The sequence below is a fragment of the Mauremys reevesii genome, linkage group 22 (assembly GCF_016161935.1).
Source record: "Mauremys reevesii isolate NIE-2019 linkage group 22, ASM1616193v1, whole genome shotgun sequence".
NCBI lineage: Eukaryota > Metazoa > Chordata > Testudines > Geoemydidae > Mauremys > Mauremys reevesii.
In genome coordinates, this window is record NC_052644.1 from 3,631,445 (window position 1) to 3,656,369 (window position 24,925).

The following is a 24,925-nucleotide window of genomic DNA, read 5'->3' on the forward strand; positions in this document are numbered from 1 at the left end:
CGGAACCTCCCCTTCCGCCCGAGGCCCCAGCCATCCGCTCCTCTTCCATCCCGCCACCTTCAGTCACGAGGGACTTGCCCATGGAGCTGGGGCTGGGAGCTGCCCGAGGAAGGTAGGAGGCGGCCACGATTGAGTAGGGGCTAGCGCAGCTGATGACCTGGCGCCTCCCCCGCTGACAGTAACTGGACTTTGGGTGTCCAGTCAGTAGATCTGACCGGACACAGTCAGATCCCCCTTATGACCCGACTTTCCGGTCAAAAACTGGGCACCCTAATGCCAGGGGTCATAGTGGACCATACGCTAAATATGAGTCAACAGTGTGACACTGTTGCAAAACAAGCGAATATCATTCTGGGCTGTATTAGCAGGAGTGTTGTAAGCAAGACACGAGAAGTGATTCTTCTGTTCTACTCCGTGCTGATGAGGCCTCAGCTGGAGGGTTGTGTCCAGTTCTGGGAGCCCATATTTCAGGAAGGATGTGGACAAATTGGAGAAAGTCCAGAGAAGAGCAACAAAAATGATTAACGGTCTAGAAAACATGAGCTATTGCGGAAGTAAAAAAAACAGGGTTTGTTTAGTCTGGAGAAGAGAAGACGGAGAGGGGACATGAGAACAGTTTTCAAGTGTGTAAAAGGTTGTTACAAGGAGGAGGGAGAAAAATTGTTCTTAACCTCTGAGGACAGGACAAGACACAATGGGCTTAAACTGCAGCCAGGGAGGTTTAGGTCGGACATTAGGAAAAACGTCCTAACTGTCAGGGTGGTTAAACACTGGAATAAGTTGTCTAGGGAGGTGGTGGAATCTCCATCACTGGAGATTTTTAAGAGCAGGTTAGACAAACTCCTGTCAGGGCTGGTCGAGATAACACTTAGTCCTGCCAGGAGTGCGGGGGACTGGACTAGTTACCTCTCAAGGTCCCTTCCAGTCCTACGATTCTAAGTACCACCCTGTGGAAGGCTGGACCCACAACTTCCCTTGTGGTTGTGCCCAGCCCAGTTTAAGCAGAGAACCCTGCGGGTGGGGTCACCGCCCCGCTTAGCAATCCTGGAAGCGAGATGTCGTGTTCCCGGCAGACACCCAGGGAAGTTCGATAAAAACACGCAACACTTTTGTGGGAAGGTTGCAACTTAACACGACTTTATTTCTCACAATCCAGACCCTTAACACGCAGGGACCCCAAAACAGAGAGAGACAAAGCAGGCTGCTCACTAAGGCAGAGGGGCGTAATTCACTCCACCTTGCCGGAGGTGGCTCAGGGCAGATTGAATCTGATCACACACTTCCCTACAAAGCCCTCTAGCTTGCCAGCAGGATCCGGAAAGTCCCTTCACTCCTGTAATGACAGCTTTTAATTCCAACACAGTCCTTGATAGAATCATAGAATAGCAGGGTTGGAAGGGACCTCAGGAGGTATCTAGTCCAATCCCCTGCTCAAAGCAGGACCAACCCCCAACTAAATCATCCCAGCCAGGGCTTTGTCAAGCCTGACCTTAAAAACCTCTAAGGAAGGAGATTCCACCACCTCCCTAGGGAACCCATCCCAGTGCTTCACCACCCTCCTAGTGAAATAGTGTTTCCTAATATCCAACCTAGACCTCCCCCACTGCAACTTGAGACCATTGCTCCTTGTTCTGTCATCTGCCACCACTGAGAACAGCCGAGCTCCATCCTCTTTGGAACCCCCTTCAGGTAGTTGAAAGCAGCTATCAAATCCCCCCTCACTCTTCTCTTCTGCAGACTAAACAATCCCAGTTCCCTCAGCCTCTCCTCATAAGTCATGTGCTCCAGCCGCCTGATCATTTTTGTTGCCCTCCGCTGGACTCAGCCCCAAGCTCTCCAGCGAGGCCGTGCCGCCTCCCCCGTGCCAGCTCTCCCAGGGTGAGAGCAGGAATGCGAAGACTTGCATTAAACTGTCCCTCGCTCACGGCTCTCTGGGCCTTGGAGATGCCCCAAGGCCGTGGCTGAGTGGACACACTGGTGTGAGCACCGATTCGCCTGTGGGGGGACTGGCTAGCCACGCTGATTGGTGAGCACTGCGTGCTATCCTGCACACCAGCACAAACTGGGCGTGTGACACAACTGGATCCGAATGGGAGCGCTTCACACCCACGTTGGGCTGGTGAACGTGAGTGCACGGGGCCTCCGTGCAATGCACAAGCTGGGGGGTCTTCGCTTGCAGCTCAGTCATACTAGATTTGCACCGGTGTGTTGGCAGTGGAGCGACTCCTGATTTACACCAGCAGAGAAACAGTGAAACCACCCCTCAGAATCCCCCCGTCTCTCTTCCTCTGCTCCTGGGAGCACACCCCTTACTCAACCCTCAGCTGCCGAAAGGCACCAGGACCCAATCCCCAGCTGGTGAAAACGGGGCAGCTCCCATTGAAGGCATTGCTGATTTACACCAGCTGAAGGCCTGACCCCCACACTCACTGTACGAGCCTTTCACGACATCCTGCATCTGGAAACCAGGCAAAGACTATCCAAGCAGTGACCTTATGTCACTGAATAGAAGATGTCTTAAAATTATCCGTCCATCCTCACGCACACCCATCTAGCTATCTTATCCCCATACACATTCCTCTCTCCATCCCCCCCGCACCCCTCTATCCATCCATCCATCCCCCCACACACCCCTCTATCCATCCATCCCCACATGCATCCCTCTATCCATCCATCCATCCATCCATCCCCATGCACATCCATCTTATTCTCATACACGTTCCTCTCTCCATCCCCCCGCACCCCTCTATCCATCCCCGCACCCTTCTATCCATCCATCCATCCCCACCCCATCCATCCATCCCCACGCACCCCTCTATCCATCCCCACCCCTCTATCCATCCATCCATCCCCACACACACTCCTCCATCCATCCATCCTCACACGCACCCTCCATCCATCCATCCATCCCCATGCATGTCCATCTTATTCTCATACACATTCCTCTCTCCATCCCCCCGCACCCCTCTATCCATCCCCCCACACCCCTCTATCCATCCATCCCCACACGCACCCCTCTATCCATCCATCCTCACACGCATCCCTCTATCCATCCATCCATCCCCATGCACGTCCATCTATCTTATTCTCATACACATTCCTCTATCCATCCCCACACGCACCCCTCTATCCATCCATCCATCCATCCCCACACACACCCCTCTATCCATCCGTCAATCCCCACACACTCCCATCTATCTATCTCCCACTATCCAACCTCCATCCATCCACCCATCCACCCCCACACACATCCCTCCATCCATCCACCCCCCCACACACACCTCTATCCATTCCTCCATCCCCATACACACCCTCCATCCATCCACCCCACACACCCTCCATCCCTCCATCCCCATACACACTCCTCTATCCATCCGTCCATCCCCACACACTCCCATCTATCTATCTTATCCCCATACACATTCCACTATCCATCCATCCACCCATCCCCACACACACACCCCTCCATCCATCCACCCACACACACACCTCTATCCATTCCTCCATCCCCATACACACCCCTCCATCCATCCACCCCCCCACACACCCCTCCATCCCCATACACACACCCTTCTATCCATCCCTCCATCCCCATACACACCCCTCCATCCATCCACCCCCACACACACCCCTCCATCCCCATACACACACCCTTCTATCCATCCCTCCATCCCCATACACACACCTCTATCCATCTGTTGATCCTCACACACCCTTCTATCCATTCATCTGTCCACATACACACCCCTCCATCCATCCATGCCCAAACACACCCCTCCATCCACCCGTTCAGCCTCACACACAGCTCTATCCATCCGTCCCTCCCCACACAGACCCCTCCATCCATCCATCCATCCCTCCCCATACACCCCTCTATCCATCCCTCCCTCCCCATAAACACCCATCTACCTATCCCCATTCACATACCTCTATCCATCCACCTATCGACTTATCTATTTATTTCAGGAACTCAAAGAAACTCAACCCAAAACCAAGTGACCCAACAAGCCAGGAAAATACTCACGAAAATGAAAATCTACCCACATGGTATGAATTATGACGTAGTCATCATAAATAATGATTCATAATAAATAATAATTGGACAAAGGTTAAACCCTTGGAAAACAAACTCGACTCACTTTGCGTTTTTGTATAAACACAACTTTTTAAAGGGCAGCATGAGGCAGGAATCCAATTAAAAAATAAATTAAAAAAAAATCACCGAGCAGGAAAAGGGAATTTTAATGAGCTGATGTTTTAATATAAACATCGTTTGACAAACAGAAATACCAAAACAAGCAGAGAAATGGGGCGGGGGCATGATGGAGGGATGGGAGGCACCATCTGAACTCACTGCCTTCACCCTCCCATCGCATCCTGTACCCCACTTCCAAAGTCTTTGTCTGTAATTAAATATTAGCATTCAGCAAATAGTTACTTAAGGCAAGTGTGGGTCGAGCCGGGGGGGAGGGGCGTGGAATCAGGACTCCTGGGTTCTATTCCTGGCTCTGGGAAAAAGCATTTGTCTAGTGGTCTGAGCAAAGAATTAGGGCTCAGGACTCCTGGGTTCCATTCCCAGGTCTGGGAGAGGAGTGGGGTCTAGTGGTTAGAGCAGGGCAGCCTGGGAACCAGGACTCCTGGGTTTGCTCCCCAGCTCTGGGCAGGAAGTGGGGCCTAGTGGTCAGAGCAGGGGGCCGTGAGCCAGGACTCCTGGGTTCTGGGAGAGGAGTGGTGTCTAGTGGTTAGAGCAGGTGGGCAGGTGTCACGGCTCCCAGGATCTAGTCCCAGCTTTGGGAAGGGAGCAGAGTCTAGTGGTTGGAGCGAGGTGCAATAAATCAGGCTAGCTGGGGCTCGAGCCCCAGCTTTGGGACTAACCTGCTGTTTGACTGGGCTCCAGAGGGATTCCCTCTGCCCCGGGGGGGAATTTCACCTTTCACGCTCCCTTCGGGTCCTGTTGCAGCCAGGGAAGGTCTCCGCGGAGCCTGGAGGAAGCAGACTGCAAAACAACCCGCCTGCTCTGCGGAGTGCAGGGGGAGCTGCCCATTCACGTCACTGGCTTTTCCCAGGTGTGCAAGGAGCCAGCCCTCGGAAGCCAGAAACTCAGGCCCAAACCCTCCGCTGAGGGCAAGCGGCAGCATCTGATTCACACCAGCTGGAGATCTGGCCTCGCTGACTCCAGCCGAGCTGCGCCCGATGACACAGCTGGGGATGCGGCCCAGGCTCCGGAGACCCTTGTCTATTTAAAGGAATAAAAGTAACGGCCTCGTATTTGTCTTCAAACGGACCTTTGCGGGGCACGGGCCGTCCCGTGCCTCGACGCGGAGGCTCTCAAAGAATTAACGGCCAAGCCCCCAGTCAATGAGGCCACTTTCGATGCCTGGAGGGAGAAAGCCATTTTCTTATCTCCAAGGGGAAAATGGCATGACCATGGTCACCCAGTGGGTCAGTGGCAGAAGTTGGAACTGAACCCAGGAGTCCTGACTCCCAGGCCTCTGCTCGATGGACAGATGCCTGAAAGCTTGTTCTCCAGGCAGTACGAGTGCTCCTTGGGACCGTGCCTGGCTAGCCGCTGAAGCTCTGTACAAAGACAGAGCGAGATTATTAGCCCTACTTTTCAGATGGGGAAACTGAGGCACAGAGTGGGTGCGGGTAGAGAGACTTGCCCATGGTCACGCAGAGCTAGGAAAGACAAGCAGAAGGTCCGGCTCTGAATCCCCCCTGTTCAAACCACTGGACTCCACTCCTTTCCCAGTGCTGGGAATAGAACCCAGGAGTCCTGGCTCCACCACTAGACCCCACTCCCCTGCCCAAGCTGGGGATACAACCCAGGAGGCCTGCCTGCCAGCCCACCTGGTTCTAACCACTAGACCCCACTGCCCCTACCCCTGAGCTGGGGCTAGAACCCAGGAGTCCTGAGTCTGCCATCCTGCCCAGCAGAACCCGCTGCCAAAGAGGGCCGGGGGAGAAGTGGGCAGCCTAGAAAGGCCCTAGTCCCGAGTGGAAAGTCCAGGGAGCCAGTGCCCATGAGTGCCATGCTGCTGGTGGCAGCATGGGGATGGGGGTTATAAAAGATTCCTGCATGATGCATGGGTCACCCAGGTAGCAGGTGGAGGACACAGTCAGGGCAGGTGAAGCCGGCACGGGCTGGTGCTGGAAGAGATTCACTGCAAGGGGACGATCTTGGCCCAGCAAGTGCTGCAAAAGGGTGAGGAACAACCACAGCCCGCCAGGGTGAGATCTCAGGCCGCACGGCGGGTGGATCCCCCCCCGTCCGGTTGTCATTCCTGGCAGCGCCCTGCCACCTCCCTCCCCACAGCTCCAGTGCCCGATGCCCAGCGGGCACAGCCCGGCCTAACCCAGGATACAACCAACCCCAGGAGTTTTGCACAGAGAAGGGCTGCCCCATGCACGGCAGCCTTGCTCGGTGCCCGGCCCGCCAGCCCAGTGGTGGGCTGCAGCGGGCGGCCTCTGGGTGCCCCGGCAAAGCCGGGGAGGGGAGCAGGCAGGCGCAGAGCCAGCGGACGAGCGCCAACATCCGTCCGTCAGCCAGGAAATGGAGCAGAAAATCCCCTTTGTTTGAGAGGCAGCCAGCTGTGGGCGGGGGCGCCCTGGCTGACCCCACTGTGCCCCCCCCCCGAACGCCAGGCACGGGACGGGCGAGGGACTGAATCCACCTCGCTTGATCCCATTCCCCCAGCCACCAGCTCCCTCCTTGGTGGGGAGGGCGGCTCGCACCCCGATCTCTGCAGCTCGCAGCGGGACCGGACGGCCAGGTGATCTTGCAGCCTGGGCGGCCCCTGTCCCCCATTTCGCCCCCAAACCTCTGCCACGATAGCGGCACCAAAGCCAGCGCTTCCCCTGCTGCTCCAGCTCCTTGGTCGCTCCCGCCCTGGGCTGGGCTCTGAGTAACGCTTTGGGGATGGGAATGGACCCCTGAGATCCACCTCCCTGTGCAGGGTCCCCAATCCTGGCACAAGGGCCCTGCCCCCAGCCTGGGGGGGGGGATCGGGGGTGTGGCCGGAGCACCCTGCGCTGTGGCTATTCTCTGCCCCGCAGGGCCCATAAAGGCTGGACTGAGGGTATGGCTGGGGCACACTGTTCTGTGGGTTTTCTCTTCCCCCCACAGCTTCCTTTGGGGTGGATCCGGAGTTAGAGAATTGAGGGGGGCGGGTCCTGAGTTTTCCATCTTGTGAATGTTTTTGAGAGCTCGAAAATTTGGACCCTCCCAACCAAGACGAAGAGTCAAAATCTCCAAACTGTTCACAAATCGAAAAAACCAAACAAAACCCCCTCAACGTTCCGGTTCCCGTCAATCGAAACGGCTGCATCGCCTCGTTTCAAAACGTTTTCTTTGGATTTGGACCTCATCTTGGTTTCCAGCCTGAATTGCTTCTGATTGGAACCAAACCGCCCTTTCGAGGCAGCATTTTTCATTTCCAAAACATCCCAAGGCAGCGTCTCGAAGCTCTCAACCCTTTGCCTCCCCACGGAGTCGGCACAGCTCTCCAACCCAACCCCCTTTTGCAGACACTTCCCACTTAGACGCATCAAGATTTTCGATGGCATCGGAAAATTCCCGACCGGTTCTGCTCGGGTGAGCTCGAAGCTTGGGGAAGGGAGGCGGGTCGGTTCTGGTTCTGCTGCCGGCGGCCCTGGCAGGAAAACGGCTCCCGGGCAAGGTGCAGGGGGCAGCTGGCTCCATCACCACCCTCAGCGGCGCTGGGAGGATGGAAGCAAAGGCCGGGCTGAGGAAGGAGCTGGTTTCCGCAGGCTGATTTACGGGTCCCCTGCCCCGCCGTGGCTGGCGTTCCTGTTTCGAGCTCCTATCGATCCTGGAGCAGGGCTGGTGTTGGAGCCCTCAGGCCGGCTGCTGACGGCAGCTCAGGATGTCGCTAATGGACGCCAGGGGACGGAGGTGGCCGGACTTGCCAAGCGGCCGCAGCCAGCGAGTGGGGGGCACAGGGCTTTGGGGGGGGGAGAGGGAATGTGACTCTGAGGTGGCAACCTCTCCCCTCCCCCCCCCACGTGTATCTCAGCTGTAGCTTTGTTGCAATCTAGGGGCCAGATCCCCAGCTGTTATAAATCAGTGTCTCTCCATCGGAGTCAATGGGGCCAGGCCCCCAGCAGGTGTGAATGGGCCGTCGCTCCATCAGAGTCAATGGGGCCAGGCCCCCAGCGGGTGTGAATGGGCGTCGCTCCATCCGAGTCAATGGGGCCAGGCCCCCAGCAGGTGTGAATGGGCCGTTGCTCTATCCCAGTCAATGAGGCCAGGCCCCCAGCAGGTGTGAATGGGCCGTCGCTCCATCCCAGTCAATGGGGCCAGGCCCCCTGCGGGTGTGAATGGGCGTCGCTCCATCCGAGTCAATGAGGCCAGGCCCCCTGCGAGTGTGAATGGGCCATTGCTCTATCCCAGTCAATGAGGCCAGGCCCCCAGCAGGTGTGAATGGGCCGTCGCTCTATCCCAGTCAATGGGGCCAGGCCCCCTGCGGGTGTGAATGGGCCGTTGCTCTATCCCAGTCAATGGGGCCAGGCCCCCTGCGGGTGTGAATGGGCCGTTGCTCTATCCCAGTCAATGAGGCCAGGCCCCCAGCAGGTGTGAATGGGCCGTCGCTCCATCGCAGTCAATGGGGCCAGGCCCCCTGCGGGTGTGAATGGGCCTCGCTCCATCCGAGTCAATGGGGCCAGGCCCCCAGCAGGTGTGAATGGGCCGTCGCTCCATCGGAGTCAATGGGGCCAGGCCCCCAGCGGGTGTGAATGGGCGTCGCTCCATCCGAGTCAATGGGGCCAGGCCCCCAGCTGGTGTGAATGGGCATCGCTCCATCCCAGTCAATGAGGCCAGGCCCCCAGCAGGTGTGAATGGGCCGTCGCTCCATCCCAGTCAATGAGGCCAGGCCCCCAGCTGGTGTGAATGGGCATCGCTCCATCCCAGTCAATGGGGCCAGGCCCCCAGCTGGTGTGAATGGGCATCGCTCCATCCCAGTCAATGGGGCCGACTGTCCTCTCACCCTGGCATGGATCAGGAGGCAATGGAGATCCACTAGTGGAAGTGAGATCTGTGGGAGTGATTGGTCACTCAAGCCACATGGTCTCATTTCTGCTCCCTGACTGGACACGCATAATAATAATAATCCTTCATAAATCTCCCTTGACGCGCTTCCCAGTCCAGGTTTTCCTTCCCACCGGATGCTTGTGGAACCTGGGAACCCGCCGCAGTTGGGTGGATCGTTGGGAGCACTGGCCAGCAGCACTTCCAGTTGGGAAAGGGTTAACAAACAGGCTTTGGCCTCATCCGGCGGGGCCTGCCTAGCCCCCTGCAGCAGCTATCCCACCCAGGCTCCAAAACGCCTCTGAGGGGCAGTGGAACAGCCTTAACCCCATTGCAGAGATGGGGAAACTGAGTCACAGAGTGGGCAAGGGACTTGCACGCGGTCATACAAAGGCAGAGCTGGGGATAGGACCCAGGAGTCCTGACTCCCCCGGCCCCTGCTCTAGTCACTAGACCCTGCTCTCTCCCAGCTCTCTAAATAGAACCCAGGAGTCCTGCCCCTCCAGCTTCCTGCTCTAATCACTAGACCCCACAGCTAGGAAAAGAACCCAGGAGTCCTGACACCCACGGCCCCTGCTCTAACCACGAGACACCACTCTCTCCCAGTACTCTCAATAGAACCCAGGAGTCTTAACTCCTCCCTGCCAATTTCCTGCTCTAACCATTAGACCCCACTCCCCTTGCAGCCCTGGGGACAGAACTCAGGAATCCTAATTCCCACTGCTCCTGCCTTCACCCCCTAGACCCTATTCCCCTTTCTGAGCTGGGAATGGAACCCAGGAGTCCTGGTTTCCAGGACATACACACAAGCCCCATCCTTCTTTGAGATTTTCACAGGTATTATTTGGGGTTAATGTCCCAGATCAGAGCCACAGTCCAGCCTCCTGATCCCATTTCTGTTCCCTGACGCTGGAAATAAAGCAAGGGGAGCGAATCGCACTTTATTCCTGGCCCATAAACGATTCCCCGGGCCCCTGAAAAATGCAACCGAATGCAAACCAAATCTGCTGCACTGTGCTAGTGTGGCTGCCCGGGAAGCCTGCTATTTACTGCCCTGGATAAAAGATCTCCCGAGGTTGCGAAGCGAGCAGGATCTGGAGAGATGCCAGCGGAGAGAGAAAGCTTTGCTGGAACGCGGGCAGCTTTAAAGAGGTTGCATGAGCTAGTGGACAGAGTACAGGACTCAAGAGACCTGTGTTTTATTCCTGGCTCGGCCGCTGACCTTCCCCTCTCCGTGACTCAGTTTCCCCGTCTGTAAAGCGAAGATAATGAGACTGGCCTCCGATAGCAAGTGCTTTGAGATCTATGGATGGGAAAGCGATAGGTGAAACTGAGGGATTCTCTGTGTGTGTGTCTGTCTGCCTGGCCAGGCCATTGTCACTGGTGGGGTTTGCGTAGGAGTGTGTCATTCTGACAGGCATATGACACAGTCAGCAAATTAAATCTCCACCCTCTGGGAACGTCCTACATGCTGACAGTCGTTTTCCTTCCGAACTGGGACCGGAAAGTCAAAACAAACTGAAAAAATTTCATTGCATGAAAAATCCTGAAAAACGTTGATTCAGAAACAAAAAAAAAACAGTCGACGTTTTGATGGCGACAGTTGGACATTTTCCATTTTGAAATGGTGAAGCCAAAGCAACTTAATAGCAATAAAAACGTACAGCGCCTGGCACGATGAAGGCCTGGGCCATGTCTGGGGTACCAAGGTGCTACTGTAATACACCTAATAGCCATACAAATGTACCACACCTGGCACGATGGAGGCCTGGGCCATGACTAGGATGCTGAGGTTCTACCATAATACACCTAATAGCAATACACATGCACAGTGCCTGATACAACGGGGGCTGGTCCATGACTGGAACGCTGAGGTACTACTGTAATACACCTAATAGCAATACAAATGTACAGCGCCCAACACAATGGTGGCTGGTCCATGACTGGGACTCTGCAGTGCTACCGTAATACACCTAATAGCAATACAAATGCACAGCACCTGACACAATGGGGGCTGGTCCATGACTGGGGCACCAAGGTGCTACCATAATACACCTAATAGCAATACAAATGCACAGCGCCCAACACAATGGGGGCTGGTCCATGACTGGTGCTCTGAGGTGCTACTGTAATACACCTAATAGCAATACAAATGTACAGCGCCTGACACAATGGGGGCTGCTCCATGACTGGGGTTCCGAGGTGCTACCATGATAAACAGGATTAATAATAATAATAGGTCTCTGCTGCGGGTGACATTTTACATGGCGATACCAATTTGTGACAACATTTCCAGCCCAGATTGCCGCTGTCAGAAGGCGCATTCTGAAGTGAGTCGATTCCTGGCTATGGTTTTCCAGTCTGGCTTCCCAACAGAAAAACAGAAAAATTTTGGCTTTGCCTCCACTACAAACAAAAGTGCATCTAAACAGCAGACTCATGATAGCTTCCCCCAATGCCAAATCCTCCTGGAGATAAGACACAGACCATCTTTAACCTCCATGGCGCATGTTAAGGCCAAATCTAGACCCTCTCCTCCACCTGCAGCTCAGTCAAAATCCACCTTTTCCCACCGGAGACTTTGATTTCGACCAACCCACACTTGGCCTCCTGGAGAAACGTCGGCCCGCTCTCAAGAGGAGCATTTGAGTGTTCGCGCGATGGAATCCTGTGCCCAGTTCAGGGCACCTGTCCCCAAGGACGATGAATTCCAGCCGGAGGAGGGGCAGCCCCGGGGTGCTCGGATGATCCAGGGACTGGAGAACTGTTCTGGGAAAGGAGACTGAAAGATCTGGGCCTGCCCTGCCTAAGACACAGTCTGGGATCTGAAACGCATCCGGAGGGGAGACACCAGGCAGGGGGAAGAGCTATTGGAGCTCAGGGCTGCCGCTGGCACAAGCACAACGGGAGATGAAGCAGCCAGGGTTCAGTGGAGGCTGGAGAGGACGGTTTCTAATGATCAGAGGAGGGAAGTTCCTGCCACGAGGAGTGGGGGGAACGCAAAGCTTAAGAACTGCCATAGTGGGTCAGACCAAAGGTGCATCTAGCCCAGTGTCCTGTCTGCCGACAGCGGCCAATGCCAGGTGCCCCAGAGGGAATGAACAGAACAGGCAATCATCAAGTGATCCATCCCGTCGCTCAGTCCCAGCTTCTGGCAAACGGAGGCTGGGGACACCATCCTGGCTAATAGCCATTGATGGACCTACCCTCCATGAACTTATCTAGTTCTTTTTTTGAACCCTGTTATGGCCTTGATCCATTTATGAATGGGATGATTTCATAGGCCGGCTGTGATAGGGTGACCAGATGAGAGACGTGAAATATCGGAATGCGGGGAGTGGGGGGGGGGGGGTGCCGGAGGAGCAACAAAAACAAAAAACAAACAAAAAAACCCAAAAAACAAAACAAAAAAAACCCCAAACCCCAAGAGCCGGCGGCAGAGGAAAAAACAAAAACAAAAGCAAAAAACCCCCCCAAAAAACCCAAGAGACACCGGAGCATAGGAAAAATTGATGGGGGCTGAGCCCCCACCGGCAGCTCCACCCCCCACACCGGCTCGCCTTCGCTCTGCCTCCACCTCCCCTGAGCGGGCTGCCGCGTCCTGCTTCTCCCCCCTCCCTCCAGCGCTTGCGCCGCCATACAGCTGATTAGCACAAGCCTGGGAGGGAGGGAGGGGGCAGGAGGAGGAACATGGCGCGCTTGGGGAAGAGGCGGGGCCAGGGCAGGGATTTGGGGAGGGATCCAATGGGGCAGTGAGGGGCCAGGGCAGGGATTTGGGGAGGAATCCAATGGGGGAGGGAGGGATGGCGTCGGGGCGGGGCTGGGGGGCGCGAGCCTCCTCCGCCTGTGTGCCGGAGGGCAAAATATCGGGACAATTCATGTCCCGACCGAACTTCAGTCGGGACACGGGACAAACAATTAAATATCGGGACAGTCCCAGTAAAATCGGGGTGTCTGGCCACCCTAGGCTGTGATAGCAGGGACTGGGCTCCAAGACCCAGGAGGTCTCTTCCAGTCCAATGTTCCCACGTAGCGCCTAGCAGCCCTGGTCACAGATTGGGTGCTAGGAGCTGTACGAACACAGAGCATGCCCCAGGGATCTTACAATCAACGGGTGAGCCAAGGGACAGCAGATGGATCCAGACCGACAGCTGGGGAGCACCAGGGGACCATGAGGGACAGCGATCAGCCCCCAGTGGCAGCAATCTCACTCCTGTAACCACTTTGCCATCATAGGGTGTGTTCATAGATTCAGGGATTCCAAGGCCCGAAGGATCCACTGTGATCAACTAGTCAGACGTCCTGCACAGAACAGGCCAGTGAATGTCCACTAATTATTTCCTGTTTGAAGTGGGCAGATCTTTCACAAAAAATCTCTCGCCTTGGCATAAAAACTGCCAGGGACGGAGAATCCACCACCCTGACCCTCGGTGAGTTGTTCCAACGGTTAATTTCCCTTCACTTAAAAATTGGCAACTTATTTCCAGTCTGAATTTGTCCTGCCTCAACTTGCAGCCAGTGGATCTTGTTAGACCTTTGCCTGCTAGACTGGAGAACCCATGATCAGTTGTCGGTTCCCCATCCAGACATCTGTAGAGCGGGATCAAGTCACCCCTTTGACCTTCTGTGCTGTTGCGCTCCGTATGTTTTATGGAAGTTTGCTTATGAGCGTGAATATGATGTAACTGGAATATGCTTCATGCAAAAAGTCTCTTGTAAGGTATCGTTACAAAGCTTATCATCTACTGAGGGTGGTCATCCTATTTGTTTGTATGTATTATTTCTATGTCTAGAGTTAGGACAGTAAAATATAAATTTGTATTACTGATGTAAACATAGTAAGTGGAAGCCATTAAGGGTGCTTCAGAATTAATGACTTGTAAATGGCTCTGTTTACTTGCAAACCTTCCTGGGTATCTGTGGACCAGCCCTGGAAGAATGGCAGCTGGGGTCTCACCGGCCATGTGATCATGTCACATGATACTGGAATCCATCTTAAATCTGGTACTTTTCCATTTAGAAGGAGGGGCAGGAACCCAGAGAGACCAAAGATCCCCGCCTTGTGCCAAAGCTATAAAAGGGGGTGGAGCAGGACAAAGGGGGTGGAGCAGGACAAAGGGGCCGGCCAGTCATGAGAAAACCCCTGCTTACCACCTGCGATGTCTGCTGGAACAAACAAGGGCTGTCCCAGGGGAAGGGATGGGCCCAGACTAGGAAGGAGTCTAGTCTGTGAAAGAAGCTTATTGGATCACCTCTGAGGGGGAGATATTACCGGTAATCGGTTTCTTAGTGTATTAGGCTTAGACGGGCGTGTTTTTGCTTTATTTTCCTTGGTGAATTACTTTGTTCTGTCTGTTATTTCTTGAAACCACTTAAATCCTGCTTTTTTATACTGATTAATAAACCCAGAGTAAGTGATTAATTCCTGGGGGAGCAGACCACTGGGCATCTCTCTCGATCAGTGTATAAGCTTCATACACAGTAAAATGGATCCCTTTGGGGTTTGGCGCCCACGGGGAGCTGGGTGTCTGGGTGCTGGAGACAGGTAACCTGCTGAGTGGTTTTCAGTTTAGCCTGCAGCTTTGGGGGCAGGGTTCAGACCCTGGGTCTGGGCTGCAGCAGGCTGGCGTGTCTGGCTCAACCAGGCAGGGTTCTGGAGTCCCAAGCTGGCAGGGGAAACGGGCTCAAGGGTAATTTCAGCACGTCGGGTGACAGTCCCAAGGGGGTCTCTCTGACCGAACCCGTCATACCTTCCCTTTGTCAAACTGCTATATATGGCCCTGTAGATGTGCGGACTCACCCCTGCGGCGCCTCCTGCGGGTGACTTCTGGGAATTAGCTCGGTTCCAGCTCCGGAGCGCCCTCTGCCGGCCGGTGATCCGCCTGTCCTCTGCCTCTTGGCCCCCGTGTCTCTCCCAGGACCCGGTGCCCCTTTCTCTGGGTGCTGCCCACTGGCAGGAACCCCTCAGTCTTAGGGTCTCCCCTCCCCAGGGAACCCCCATCCACTATCCCCACTTTGTCTCAGTATTGGCTACTGCCCAGTCTCCATCTAGCCCCCGTTCACTGGGGCAGACTGCAGTGTCCGCCTCTCATCATAGGCAAAGGGGTTTGGACCTGCTGCCTTGGCCTCCCCCTGGGCTGCCCCCTGCAACCCCCGGTACCTGTTAGCCCAATGCTAGGCCGCAGCCTGGGGCTTTCCAGGCTGGAGCTCCCCAGCTCCTCTGCCTTGCCCCAGCCCTGCTCCACTCTAGGTACCTTGTCTCTAGCTCCCTGCAGCCAGGCCCATCTCCTTCTACAGACACAGAGAGACTGGCCGGGCTCCTGGCTCACAGCCTCTTATAGGGGCCAGCTGGGCCTGATTGGGGCATGGCCACAGCTGGGCCTGCTTTCCCCAATCAGCCCAGGCTTCTTGCCCCAGCCCCAGCCCTCTCCTGGGCTGTTTTAAGCCCTTCAGGGCAGGAGCAGGGGACCCCCCTGCTACAGGCCCGTATCTATAGCCACATGATCCCTCCAGCTAGTCACCATGTTATCAACTGACCAACTCCTTGGCATGGTCTAGTAGCTAAGGGAGTCTGGAGACCCGGGTTCTATCCTCACCTCTGCTATGAATGTCCTGGGTGACCTTGGGCCAGTCACAGCCCTGCTCCGTGCCTCAGTTTCCCCCCACTGTCTATCTAGACGCTTTGGGGCAGGCCCCGTCTCTCACTCCGCATCCAAGGGTGTGTCTACACTGCCAAAAAAGGCAGGTCCTTAGCTCAGGTTAAAATAGCAGTGAAGATGCAGCGACCCTGGTTGACATTTATAGGGGAGTTGGGATTCCGGCCATGACTTCGGTGCTATTCTGACCCAGGTTGGAATAACAGAATCATAGGAACGTCGGGCTGGAAGGGACCTGCAGGGTCCTCCCCTGCACTGAAGCAGGATAAAGTATCCCTAGACGACCCCAGAGAGGGGTTTCTCCAGCCTGTTCTTAAACACCTCCAATGACAAGGATCTCACAACCGCCTGCGGTCACCTGTCCCAGGGCTCCACTAGCCTGAGCGTTAGCAAGTTTCTCCTAATATCCATCCTAAATCTTCCCTGCTGCAGACTAAACCGGGATCTTCCTGCCCTCCCTTGGCAGATGGGGAGAGGATCACTAAACTCAGTTACAGACACACCTTTGGTTTTACAAGGGGGGGACTCACCCTGGCTGCCGCCGATCGCCAAAGCTGACTCACACGCCCTTGAAATCAACGGGGACGCTCTGGCCCCTGTTCCACTCAAACCAGTGAGGCGGCACCAGTTTGCACCAGTGAGGCCAACTCCACCAGCTCCGAACCGAGCTGTTTGCTGGTGCACCTGTTCCTTCACAATCTGTTGGGTTTAGATTTCCCCCTCCCCCCCAGCGATCAAACGTGTCTGCTAGGAGACCGACAGCCTTTCCTGCCAAGCCCTGACTACAAAAGAGACTTCACCGAGAGCCCTTCAGCTACACATCAGCCTGTGGGTTAACTCAATTAAGAGCCCATGCTCCGAACCAGGGAGCAAGAGACATGTAGCAACATCAGGCCACGCTTAAAACAAGAAACATTAAGCAGGAAATAATCACTGCAGAGTGGAGAGCTCTCATGCAAGGTAAATGTGCCTCTCAAGTAGCTTTCATCCTATCTCCCTGGGTTTTTCAGCGTTATCAGGGATGTCTCGAGCAAGGTCTCCGCACAGGAGCAGCGCCAGCTCGCTGATATGAATAGCGACAGATCGGTTTGCTTGGGTTCTGTTCCCCCGATAACCACGCTTCCCTCCTGAAACACGCACGGCTCTTCCGAGGCGCGGTCCTTATCAGATGGCGGGGGAGCGAGAAGCGGCTGTCGCACAAAATGTTTGGTTTTTTTTTTTTCTTCTGTTATGATTATGAGTCGGATTCATTTCTTCTTCCTCGGTGACATTCCCCGCTAGAGCTGACGGGACAACAGGAATCCCTGCGAAAAATGGCCCAGTTTGGAACGGAACGCGTAGTCCCGGAAAAAGGCCAATTTTGTCCCAGGAGGGAATGTCAAGAAAAACCCAGAGAACCGACCGGGAATTGTTTGGCTGGGAGATAGTGACATTGACAAGAACCTTCCCGCGGCAGGAGCAGAACCAGACCACTTTGTGAGGCCGAGAATCAGGGTGCTGACCCTCAGCAGCAGCCCCCCGCCCCCGCCCAGCTTTTGTCAATTTCACTTTCCCCTGACCGTGAAATAGACATGAGCCTGGGCGGGGGGTGGGCAGCCAGGACAGCAGAGTCTCAGTTTTCCCCACGGCAAATCGAATTTCTTCGGCAAAACTGGAATTTTCCCATGGAAAACGTCGGTTTTGTGAAAAGGGCGGTTTTTGCCATTGGAAAATGATTCTGATGACATTCTTCCAATCAGCTCTATTCCCCCCTCCCCCATTCCCTTCCCCCTACGTCTGGTTTTAAAGACTCCATCGGCCGGGTCCTCAGCTGGGCTAAACTGGCCTCGCTCCATGTAATGGAATTACGTTGATTTACACTCTCTGGGGATATGACCAATTCGTGTTATGTCAGCATAAAACAGAGAGGAACCCAACCCAATTCCTCTTAAAACAAAATTAAATAGTAGTATATAGTGACCCCAATGCAGATGAGGGCCCCCATTGTGCCAGGCGCTGCACAGACCCCGACTGAGATCAGGGCCCCGCCGGGCCGGGTGCTGCACAGACCCCGACTGAGATCAGGGCCCCCTTTTTCACCGGGAACTGCACAGCCACAATGAAAGTCCCTGCCCTGAAAAGTTCACAATCTAAAAAGACAAAGGATCATTCTTCCCATAGTACAGAGGGGGAAACTGAGGCACAGAGGGTTTGGGATTTTTTAAGGGGCCTGCCCTTCTAAAGAGCTCATCTCCTATTTCAGCGCCGAAGCAAGTGGCCAGGTTTTCAGAAGATCTCGGCGCTCTGGGTGCTCTATTTTATGGAAACCATGGTCATAAGCATCAGGATGGGCATTTTGGGGGGAAAAAACAGCAACACAGGGTCCCACCAGCACTGTCGGAAACTGCACCCATGGTTCCTGGGTCCCAAGTGAGTGCCTGAAGCACAAAGCCAGCTACGAACCTGCCCTGGGCAACAACCCCAGGCGGTAGCCTTGCAATGGCTTACATGACTTTCCTCCGGCGAGGAGTTCCACTGAGCCCCATGGAGCTGCTCAGGTGAGGAAAGCTACTCAGGTGTGTAAGTGTTTTCAGAATCAGGCCCCAGCTCCGCTAGGGTAACGCACAGGGAATATGCACTGCAATTCACCCGCCATCAACCCAGAAGGAATCACCAGCCAACCAGATGGCCCAGGGTCTGCCAAGAATGAGCCTGGTTCAGGACAGGCCCATCCATTGGCGGACGTGCCACCTTTCTATGCAGCAAACTCTCCTGGGTGACTGTGGGCCAAGCACCTTCCCCTCTCTGTGCCTCGGTTTCTCCATCGATAGGGATAATAATTCTATCTTGTCTATTTAGACAGGAAGCTCTTTCCAGCGGGGGCTGTCTCTCACGCTGAGTCTGTGCAGCGCCTGGCGCAATGAGGCCTCGATCTCAGTCGGGGTCTGTGCAGCACCTGGCACAATGGGGCCCTGATCTCAGCTGGAGCCACTAGGCTACCATATTACACCTACTAACAGGGCCAGGAGGTGCAATCTACCCATGGTACTGCTACAGGCCCTATTATCGTAACATCTGAGCACCCACAATCACCCCTCACACACCTCGGGAGGCGGGGCGAGGCTCGCACAGCCGGAGGCCTGAAGGTTAAGCAACGTGCCCCAGGACACCCAGGGAATCACTGGCAAAGCTAAATCCCAGCTTAGCACCCAGCCCACTGCACCATCGCCCGAGCCCCACCTCCGTGCTCGTCTCCAGGGGAAATCACGGCGAAGACTCCCACCAGAGGTGAACTTCTTCTCCTTCCAGCCACCCCTGGCCCTTCGCCAGGCCCACCAGGGCTCTGCCCTCTGCGGGGGGGAAAGTCCTGGCCCCCTTCACCAGCCTTTCTGCCGGGCACCTGCGGAAGAGACCAACTGTCCCGCGCCCTTGACCTCGCGTCCCTGACACCCTCTGGGTTTGAGCAGCAACGGGACCGACAATGGGCTGCCCCGGGCGCTTTGACATCTTTTTAACCCTCCCTCGAGCTTTGGGCAGCCATTTTCCAAATGCCTCCCTGTCCCTCCCCCTCTCCCCCCCGCATCCCGCTGACAAGCTCCTTCCCCTGCTCCCGCTTGCCAAAGAAGACAAAAAAACCCAAAACAACAACAACAAAAACCCCCAGCAACACACCCCTAAGTGGCGGCTGAGTGCTGTTAGATCCAGTTCGATAAATCCCCATGGTGGGCAGAAGATGGACCGTTTCAATGACCTACGTGGCAGGCGGAGGAGCCGGGCCGGGATGAAAGAGGGAAGCAGGGATACTGCAGGGCCTGTGGGGTTTTTTGTGTGTGTGTGGGGGGGGGGGCTCTGAACCCTGGCTTGTGAAACTGATGCCACACTCTGCAGGGAGCTCAGGTATGTCGGCCTTTGCCACAAGGCCCCTGTGCCATTCCCATGCCCCCCCCCCATCATGGACAAGGATTATTCAGCGCCCCCCTGCAGCTGAGCCCATTGTCGAGTTTGCCTCCACACTGCCCAGGTCTGGAGGGCATCAGCCTGTCATGGGGGGGTGGGAACAGTCACGCTTCAGACACGTTCACTCCCAAAAGTTTGCTCCAATCTATTTCATCCAAATGCCGTCTCCTGAGTGCACAGAGGGGCTCGTTCACTGGGATCCGCTTCTACCACTGGGCCAGTGCAGCCCTGCCAAAGCTGGAGCATCTCCATCACACTGCCAGTGCACCTCTTCCACTGCCCCAGTGCACCCCATCACACTGCCAGTGCACCTCTTCCACTGCCCCAGTGCACCCCATCACACTGCCAGTGCACCTCTTCCACTGCCCCAGTGCACCCCATTACACTGTCAATACAGCCCTGCCACTGCCCCAGTGCATCTCATCACACTGCCAGTACAGCCCTGCCACCGCCCCAGTTTACCCCATCACACTGCCAGTGCATCTCTTCCACTGCCCCAGTGCACCCCATTACACTGTCAATACAGAACTGCCACTGCCCCAGTGCATCTCGTCACACTGCCAGTACAGCCCTGCCACCGCCCCAGTGACCCCCATCACACTGCCAGTACAGCCCTGCCACTGCCCACTGCACCCCATTACACTGTCAATACAGCCCTGCCACTGCCCCAGTGCACCCCATCACACTGCTAGTGCATCTCTGCCACTGCCCCAGTGACCCCCATCACACTGCCAGTACAGCCCTGCCACTGCCCACTACATCCCATTACACTGTCAATACAGCCCTTCCACTGCCCCAGTGTACCCCATCACACTGCCAGTACAGTCCTTCCACTGTCCCAGTGCACCCCATCACACTGCCAGTACAGTCCTTCCACTGTCCCAGTGCACCCCATCACACTGCCAGTACAGCCCTGCCACTGCCCCAGTGCACCCCATCACACTGCCAGTACAGCCCTTCCACTGCCCCAGTGCATCTTGTCACACTGCCAGTGCACCTCTTCCACTGCCCCAGTGCACCCCATCACACTGCCAGTACAGCCCTGCCACTGCCCCAGTGCACCCCCATCACACTGCCAATGCACCTTTCATCATGCTGCTTCTCTCAGCGCCTCCCTCTGTGACCCCGGCTAGAGAAGCAGCCCTGCCTGTGATTAATTCCTTGCATTACCTGCACCTCTAATGACACCGCACGCTTCCAGCCAGTGCCCATGACGTGGCTCTCCTCTGCCCCCGACACTTATCCGCCAGCTCAACCACGGCTGCCCATTTAGAGACATGATGTCTAGAGGAGCGTTTGCAGGGCACACCTTGTTATAGACATGAGGCTGCAGCATGGACTCCATCCCTCCTCTGCGCCTACCGCTGCACCGTCCCCCCGCTCCTTCCCCCACCAGCCACCCAACAACAGAATGAAGTGGCAGGGAAAGAAAGAAAGATGTATGGGGCTGGGGGGATAGACAGTGATGTGTGCATGGGGACAACAAGAGAGATGGTGTGTATAGGGATTGGGAGTGGGTATGGGGATAGAGAGAGATAGAGATGGGGTGTCTGGGGGCAGAGATGGGGTGTATGGGGATAGAGAGGGTGTCTGGGGCAGAGATGCAGTGTCTGGGGACAGATATGGGCTGCCTGGGGGCAGTGGGGGTATATGGGGATAGAGGGGGTGTATGGGGGTAGAGATGGGATGTCTGGGGGTGTCTGGGGGCAGTGGGGTGTCTGGAGGCAGTGATGGGGTGTCTGGGGGCAGAGATGGGGTGTCAGGGGCAGATATGGGGTGCCTGGGGGCTGTGGGGGTATTTGGGGATAGTGGGGGTGTATGGGGGTAGAGATGGGATGTGTGGGGGTGTCTGGGGGCAGTGGGGTGTATGGGGCAGTGATGGGGTGTCAGGGGCAGATATGGGGTGTCAGGGGCAGATATGGGGTGTCTGGGGGCAGTGGGGGTATATGGAGATAGAGGGGTGGATGGGGGTAGAGATGGGATGTGTGGGGGTGTCTGGGGGTGAGGCAGTGATGGGGTGTCTGGGGCAGAGATGGGGTGTCAGGGGCAGAGATGGGGTGTCTGGGGGCAGTGGGGGTATATGGGGATAGAGGGGGTGTATGGGGGTAGAGATGGGATGTGTGGGGGTGTCTGGGGGCAGTGGGGGTGTCTGGGGGCAGTGATGGGGTGCCTGGGGGCAGAGATGGGGTGTCTGGGGATAGAGGGGGCATATGGGGCAGTGGAGGTGTATGGGGTTAGAGATGGGGTGTCTAGGGGCAGTGGGGGTGTATGGGGATAGAGGAGGTGTCTGGAGATAGAGGGGGTATATGGGGGTAGAGATGGGATGTCTGGAGGCAGTGGGGGTGTCTGGGGGCAAAGATGGGGTGTCTGGGGAAGTGGGGGTGTATGGGGACAGAGGGGGTGTATGGGAGTAGAAACAGGGGGTGTATATGGGAAAAGAGAGATGGGGTGTGTGTGTATGGAGATAGCAAGGGGGGTGTATGCAGATGATGGAGAGAGGGGGTATGGGGATGGATGGAGGGATGGCATGTATGGGGTGTATGGATTGATAGATGGGGTGCCTGGGTATGGATGCATGGGTGTGTACAAGGATGGATGGATGGATGGATGGGGTGAAGGAAGATGGATGGATGGATGGATGGATGGGGTGTAGGAAGGTGGATGGATGGATGGATGGATGGATGGATGGATGGGGTGTAGGAAGGTGGATGGATGGATGGATGGATGGATGGGGGGTAGGACGATGGATGGATGGATGGATGGATGGATGGATGGATGGATGGATGGATGGGGTGTAGGAAGATGGATGGATGGATGGATGCATGGATGGATGGATGGATGGATGGGGTGTAGGAAGATGGATGGATGGATGGATGGATGGGGTGTAGGAAGATGGATGGATGGATGGGGTGTAGGAAGATGGATGGATGGATGGATGGATGGATGGATGGATGGGGTGTAGGAAGATGGATGGATGGATGGATGGGGTGTAGAAAGATGGATGGATGAATGGATGGATGGATGGATGGATGGATGGATGGGGTGTAGGAAGGTGGATGGATGGATGGATAAATGGATGGATGGATGGATGGATGGATGGATGGATGGATGGGGTGTAGGAAGATGGATGGATGGATGGATGGATGGATGGGGTGTAGGAAGATGGATGGATGGATGGATGGATGGATGGGGTGTAGGAAGGTGGATGGATGGATGGATGGGGTGTAGGAAGATGGATGGATGGATGGATGGATGGATGGATGGATGGATGGGGTGTAGGAAGATGGATGGATGGATGGATGGATGGATGGGGTGTAGGAAGGTGGATGGATGGATGGATAAATGGATGGATGGATGGATGGATGGATGGGGTGTAGGAAGATGGATGGATGGATGGATGGGGATTAGGAAGATGGATGGATGGATGGATGGATGTATGGATGGATGGATGGATGGGGTGTAGGAAGATGGATGGATGGATGGGGTGTAGGAAGATGGATGGATGGATGGATGGATGGATGGATGGGGTGTAGGAAGGTGGATGGATGGATGGATGGATGAATGGATGGATGGATGGATGGATGGATGGGGTGTAGGAAGATGGATGGATGGATGGATGGATGGATGGATGGATGGATGGGGTGTAGGAAGGTGGATGGATGGATGGATGAATGGATGCATGAAGACCTAGATAGCTAGATGCAAGGGGAGGGGATGGGAGGAGCAGATGGCTCTGGAAGGAACAGAGGGGTGCAGCAGACTGGAGGACTAGCAAGGCAGGGGGCCAGGCCATATGTCCTGAACATGCTACAGCCCTGCAGCTCTCACAAACGGGGCTGCTCATTTCCCTGGGAGCTGGGCAGGGGCAGACCCCAGGAGGTGAGACATGAGGCTCTTTGCTTTCCCCAAGGCCCTCCGTGACTGTCCCCATTGGGCCAGACCCTCCGCTGGGATCAGTCGCTGGGAGCTCCCTTCCTTCATCACCAGCTCACATCAACTGGGAGCCAGGCCTGCAGGGCTGCTGCTTTCTACCCAGGTAACGCACACTTGCCACACTCTCACACTGGGAATGACACAGCACGCACAGAGCTACAGATACATATGCACTGACACACACACACAGATACACATGCACTGATACACACCTGCACACACACTGACACACAAGCACTAACAAACACACACAGCTACACACACTGATACACACAAACACACTGATACGTACAAACTAAAACACACACAAATACATACAGACATACATAAACACTAACAAACACACACAGAGACACACTGAAAAATACACACACTGACCCACACTGATGTGTAACAAACATACACAGACTCGCAGCTATACATGATTATACACAAACACAGAAACACACATACTAACAAACTAACACTGATATACACACAAACACATGGATACACACAAAGATACACACAAAGATACACACTAACAAACATCCACACACAGTCACGCACTGACACACACAAACTCCCACATCCACACACACAGGAAGGCTCAGGGGTCTGCCAGCGGAAGGAAAGGCAAGGAATGAAATACATGTATATATTTGTAGGGGGAGGAGGGAAGGAGTAACCTCTCTGGGGCACCACACGTTTCTTCCTCCCCACCCCCCCGCCAAACCCCTCCGGCAGCCTGCATGCAACAGAGGGGAAATTTAGCCAAGCCAAGAAGCCTGGCTATTTCAAAGCCACTTTCTGGCCTGCTCCAGTGTGGAGCTGATCTGAGAGCGCCAGGCCAGAGCCAGCTCAGCAGCTGGTGTAAATCGGTGTCATTCCCCTGAAGGTGCTGGACTGTGCTGATCTATACCAGCTGCGGCTCCGCCCCTCCCTGCCTGACACACTCCTTGCACGAGGACTGCTGTCCTGGGTGGTTAACACGCACGGCTGGCACTCATCCGAGGAGTGAAATGTGTGTGCGAGAGAGATTGGGCATGACAATGTACGTGTGTGCACCAGTCAGGATGTGTGGGAGTGAGTGTGTGTGTCAGTGCAGGCCCGAGTCTATATAGGAATGTGTGTCAGTGTGTGTGTGAGAGTGTGTTTCAGTGTGTGTGTATGAATGTGTTTCAGTGTGTGTGCAAATGTGTCTATGTGTGAATGTAAATGTGCCCATGTGTGTCAGTGTGTATCATTGTTTTCATATCAACATGTGTCCGTGTGTGTGCAAATATGTGTCAGCATGAGCATGTCACCGTGTGTCTGTGTGTGTGTGAATGTGTGTGTCAGGATGAGCATGTCACTGTATGTCTGTGTGTGTGCA

The 24,925-nt window shown here is 55.3% G+C and overlaps 2 protein-coding genes across 4 annotated transcripts in view; both read right to left on the minus strand.

Moving 5' to 3' along the window:
* LRFN1 (leucine rich repeat and fibronectin type III domain containing 1) overlaps positions 1–24,925 on the minus strand; it is an 87,692-nt gene that overhangs the window by 26,305 nt on the left and 36,462 nt on the right. The gene's annotated exons all lie outside the window — the stretch shown is intronic.
* LOC120388802 (guanine nucleotide exchange factor subunit RIC1-like) lies at positions 22,396–22,944 on the minus strand (the record flags this gene model as incomplete). The annotated part of the gene is made up of 2 exons (XM_039510885.1): positions 22,396–22,479; positions 22,765–22,944. Coding segments are annotated over 2 exons (264 nt in total), but the record flags the coding sequence as incomplete, so codon positions are not given.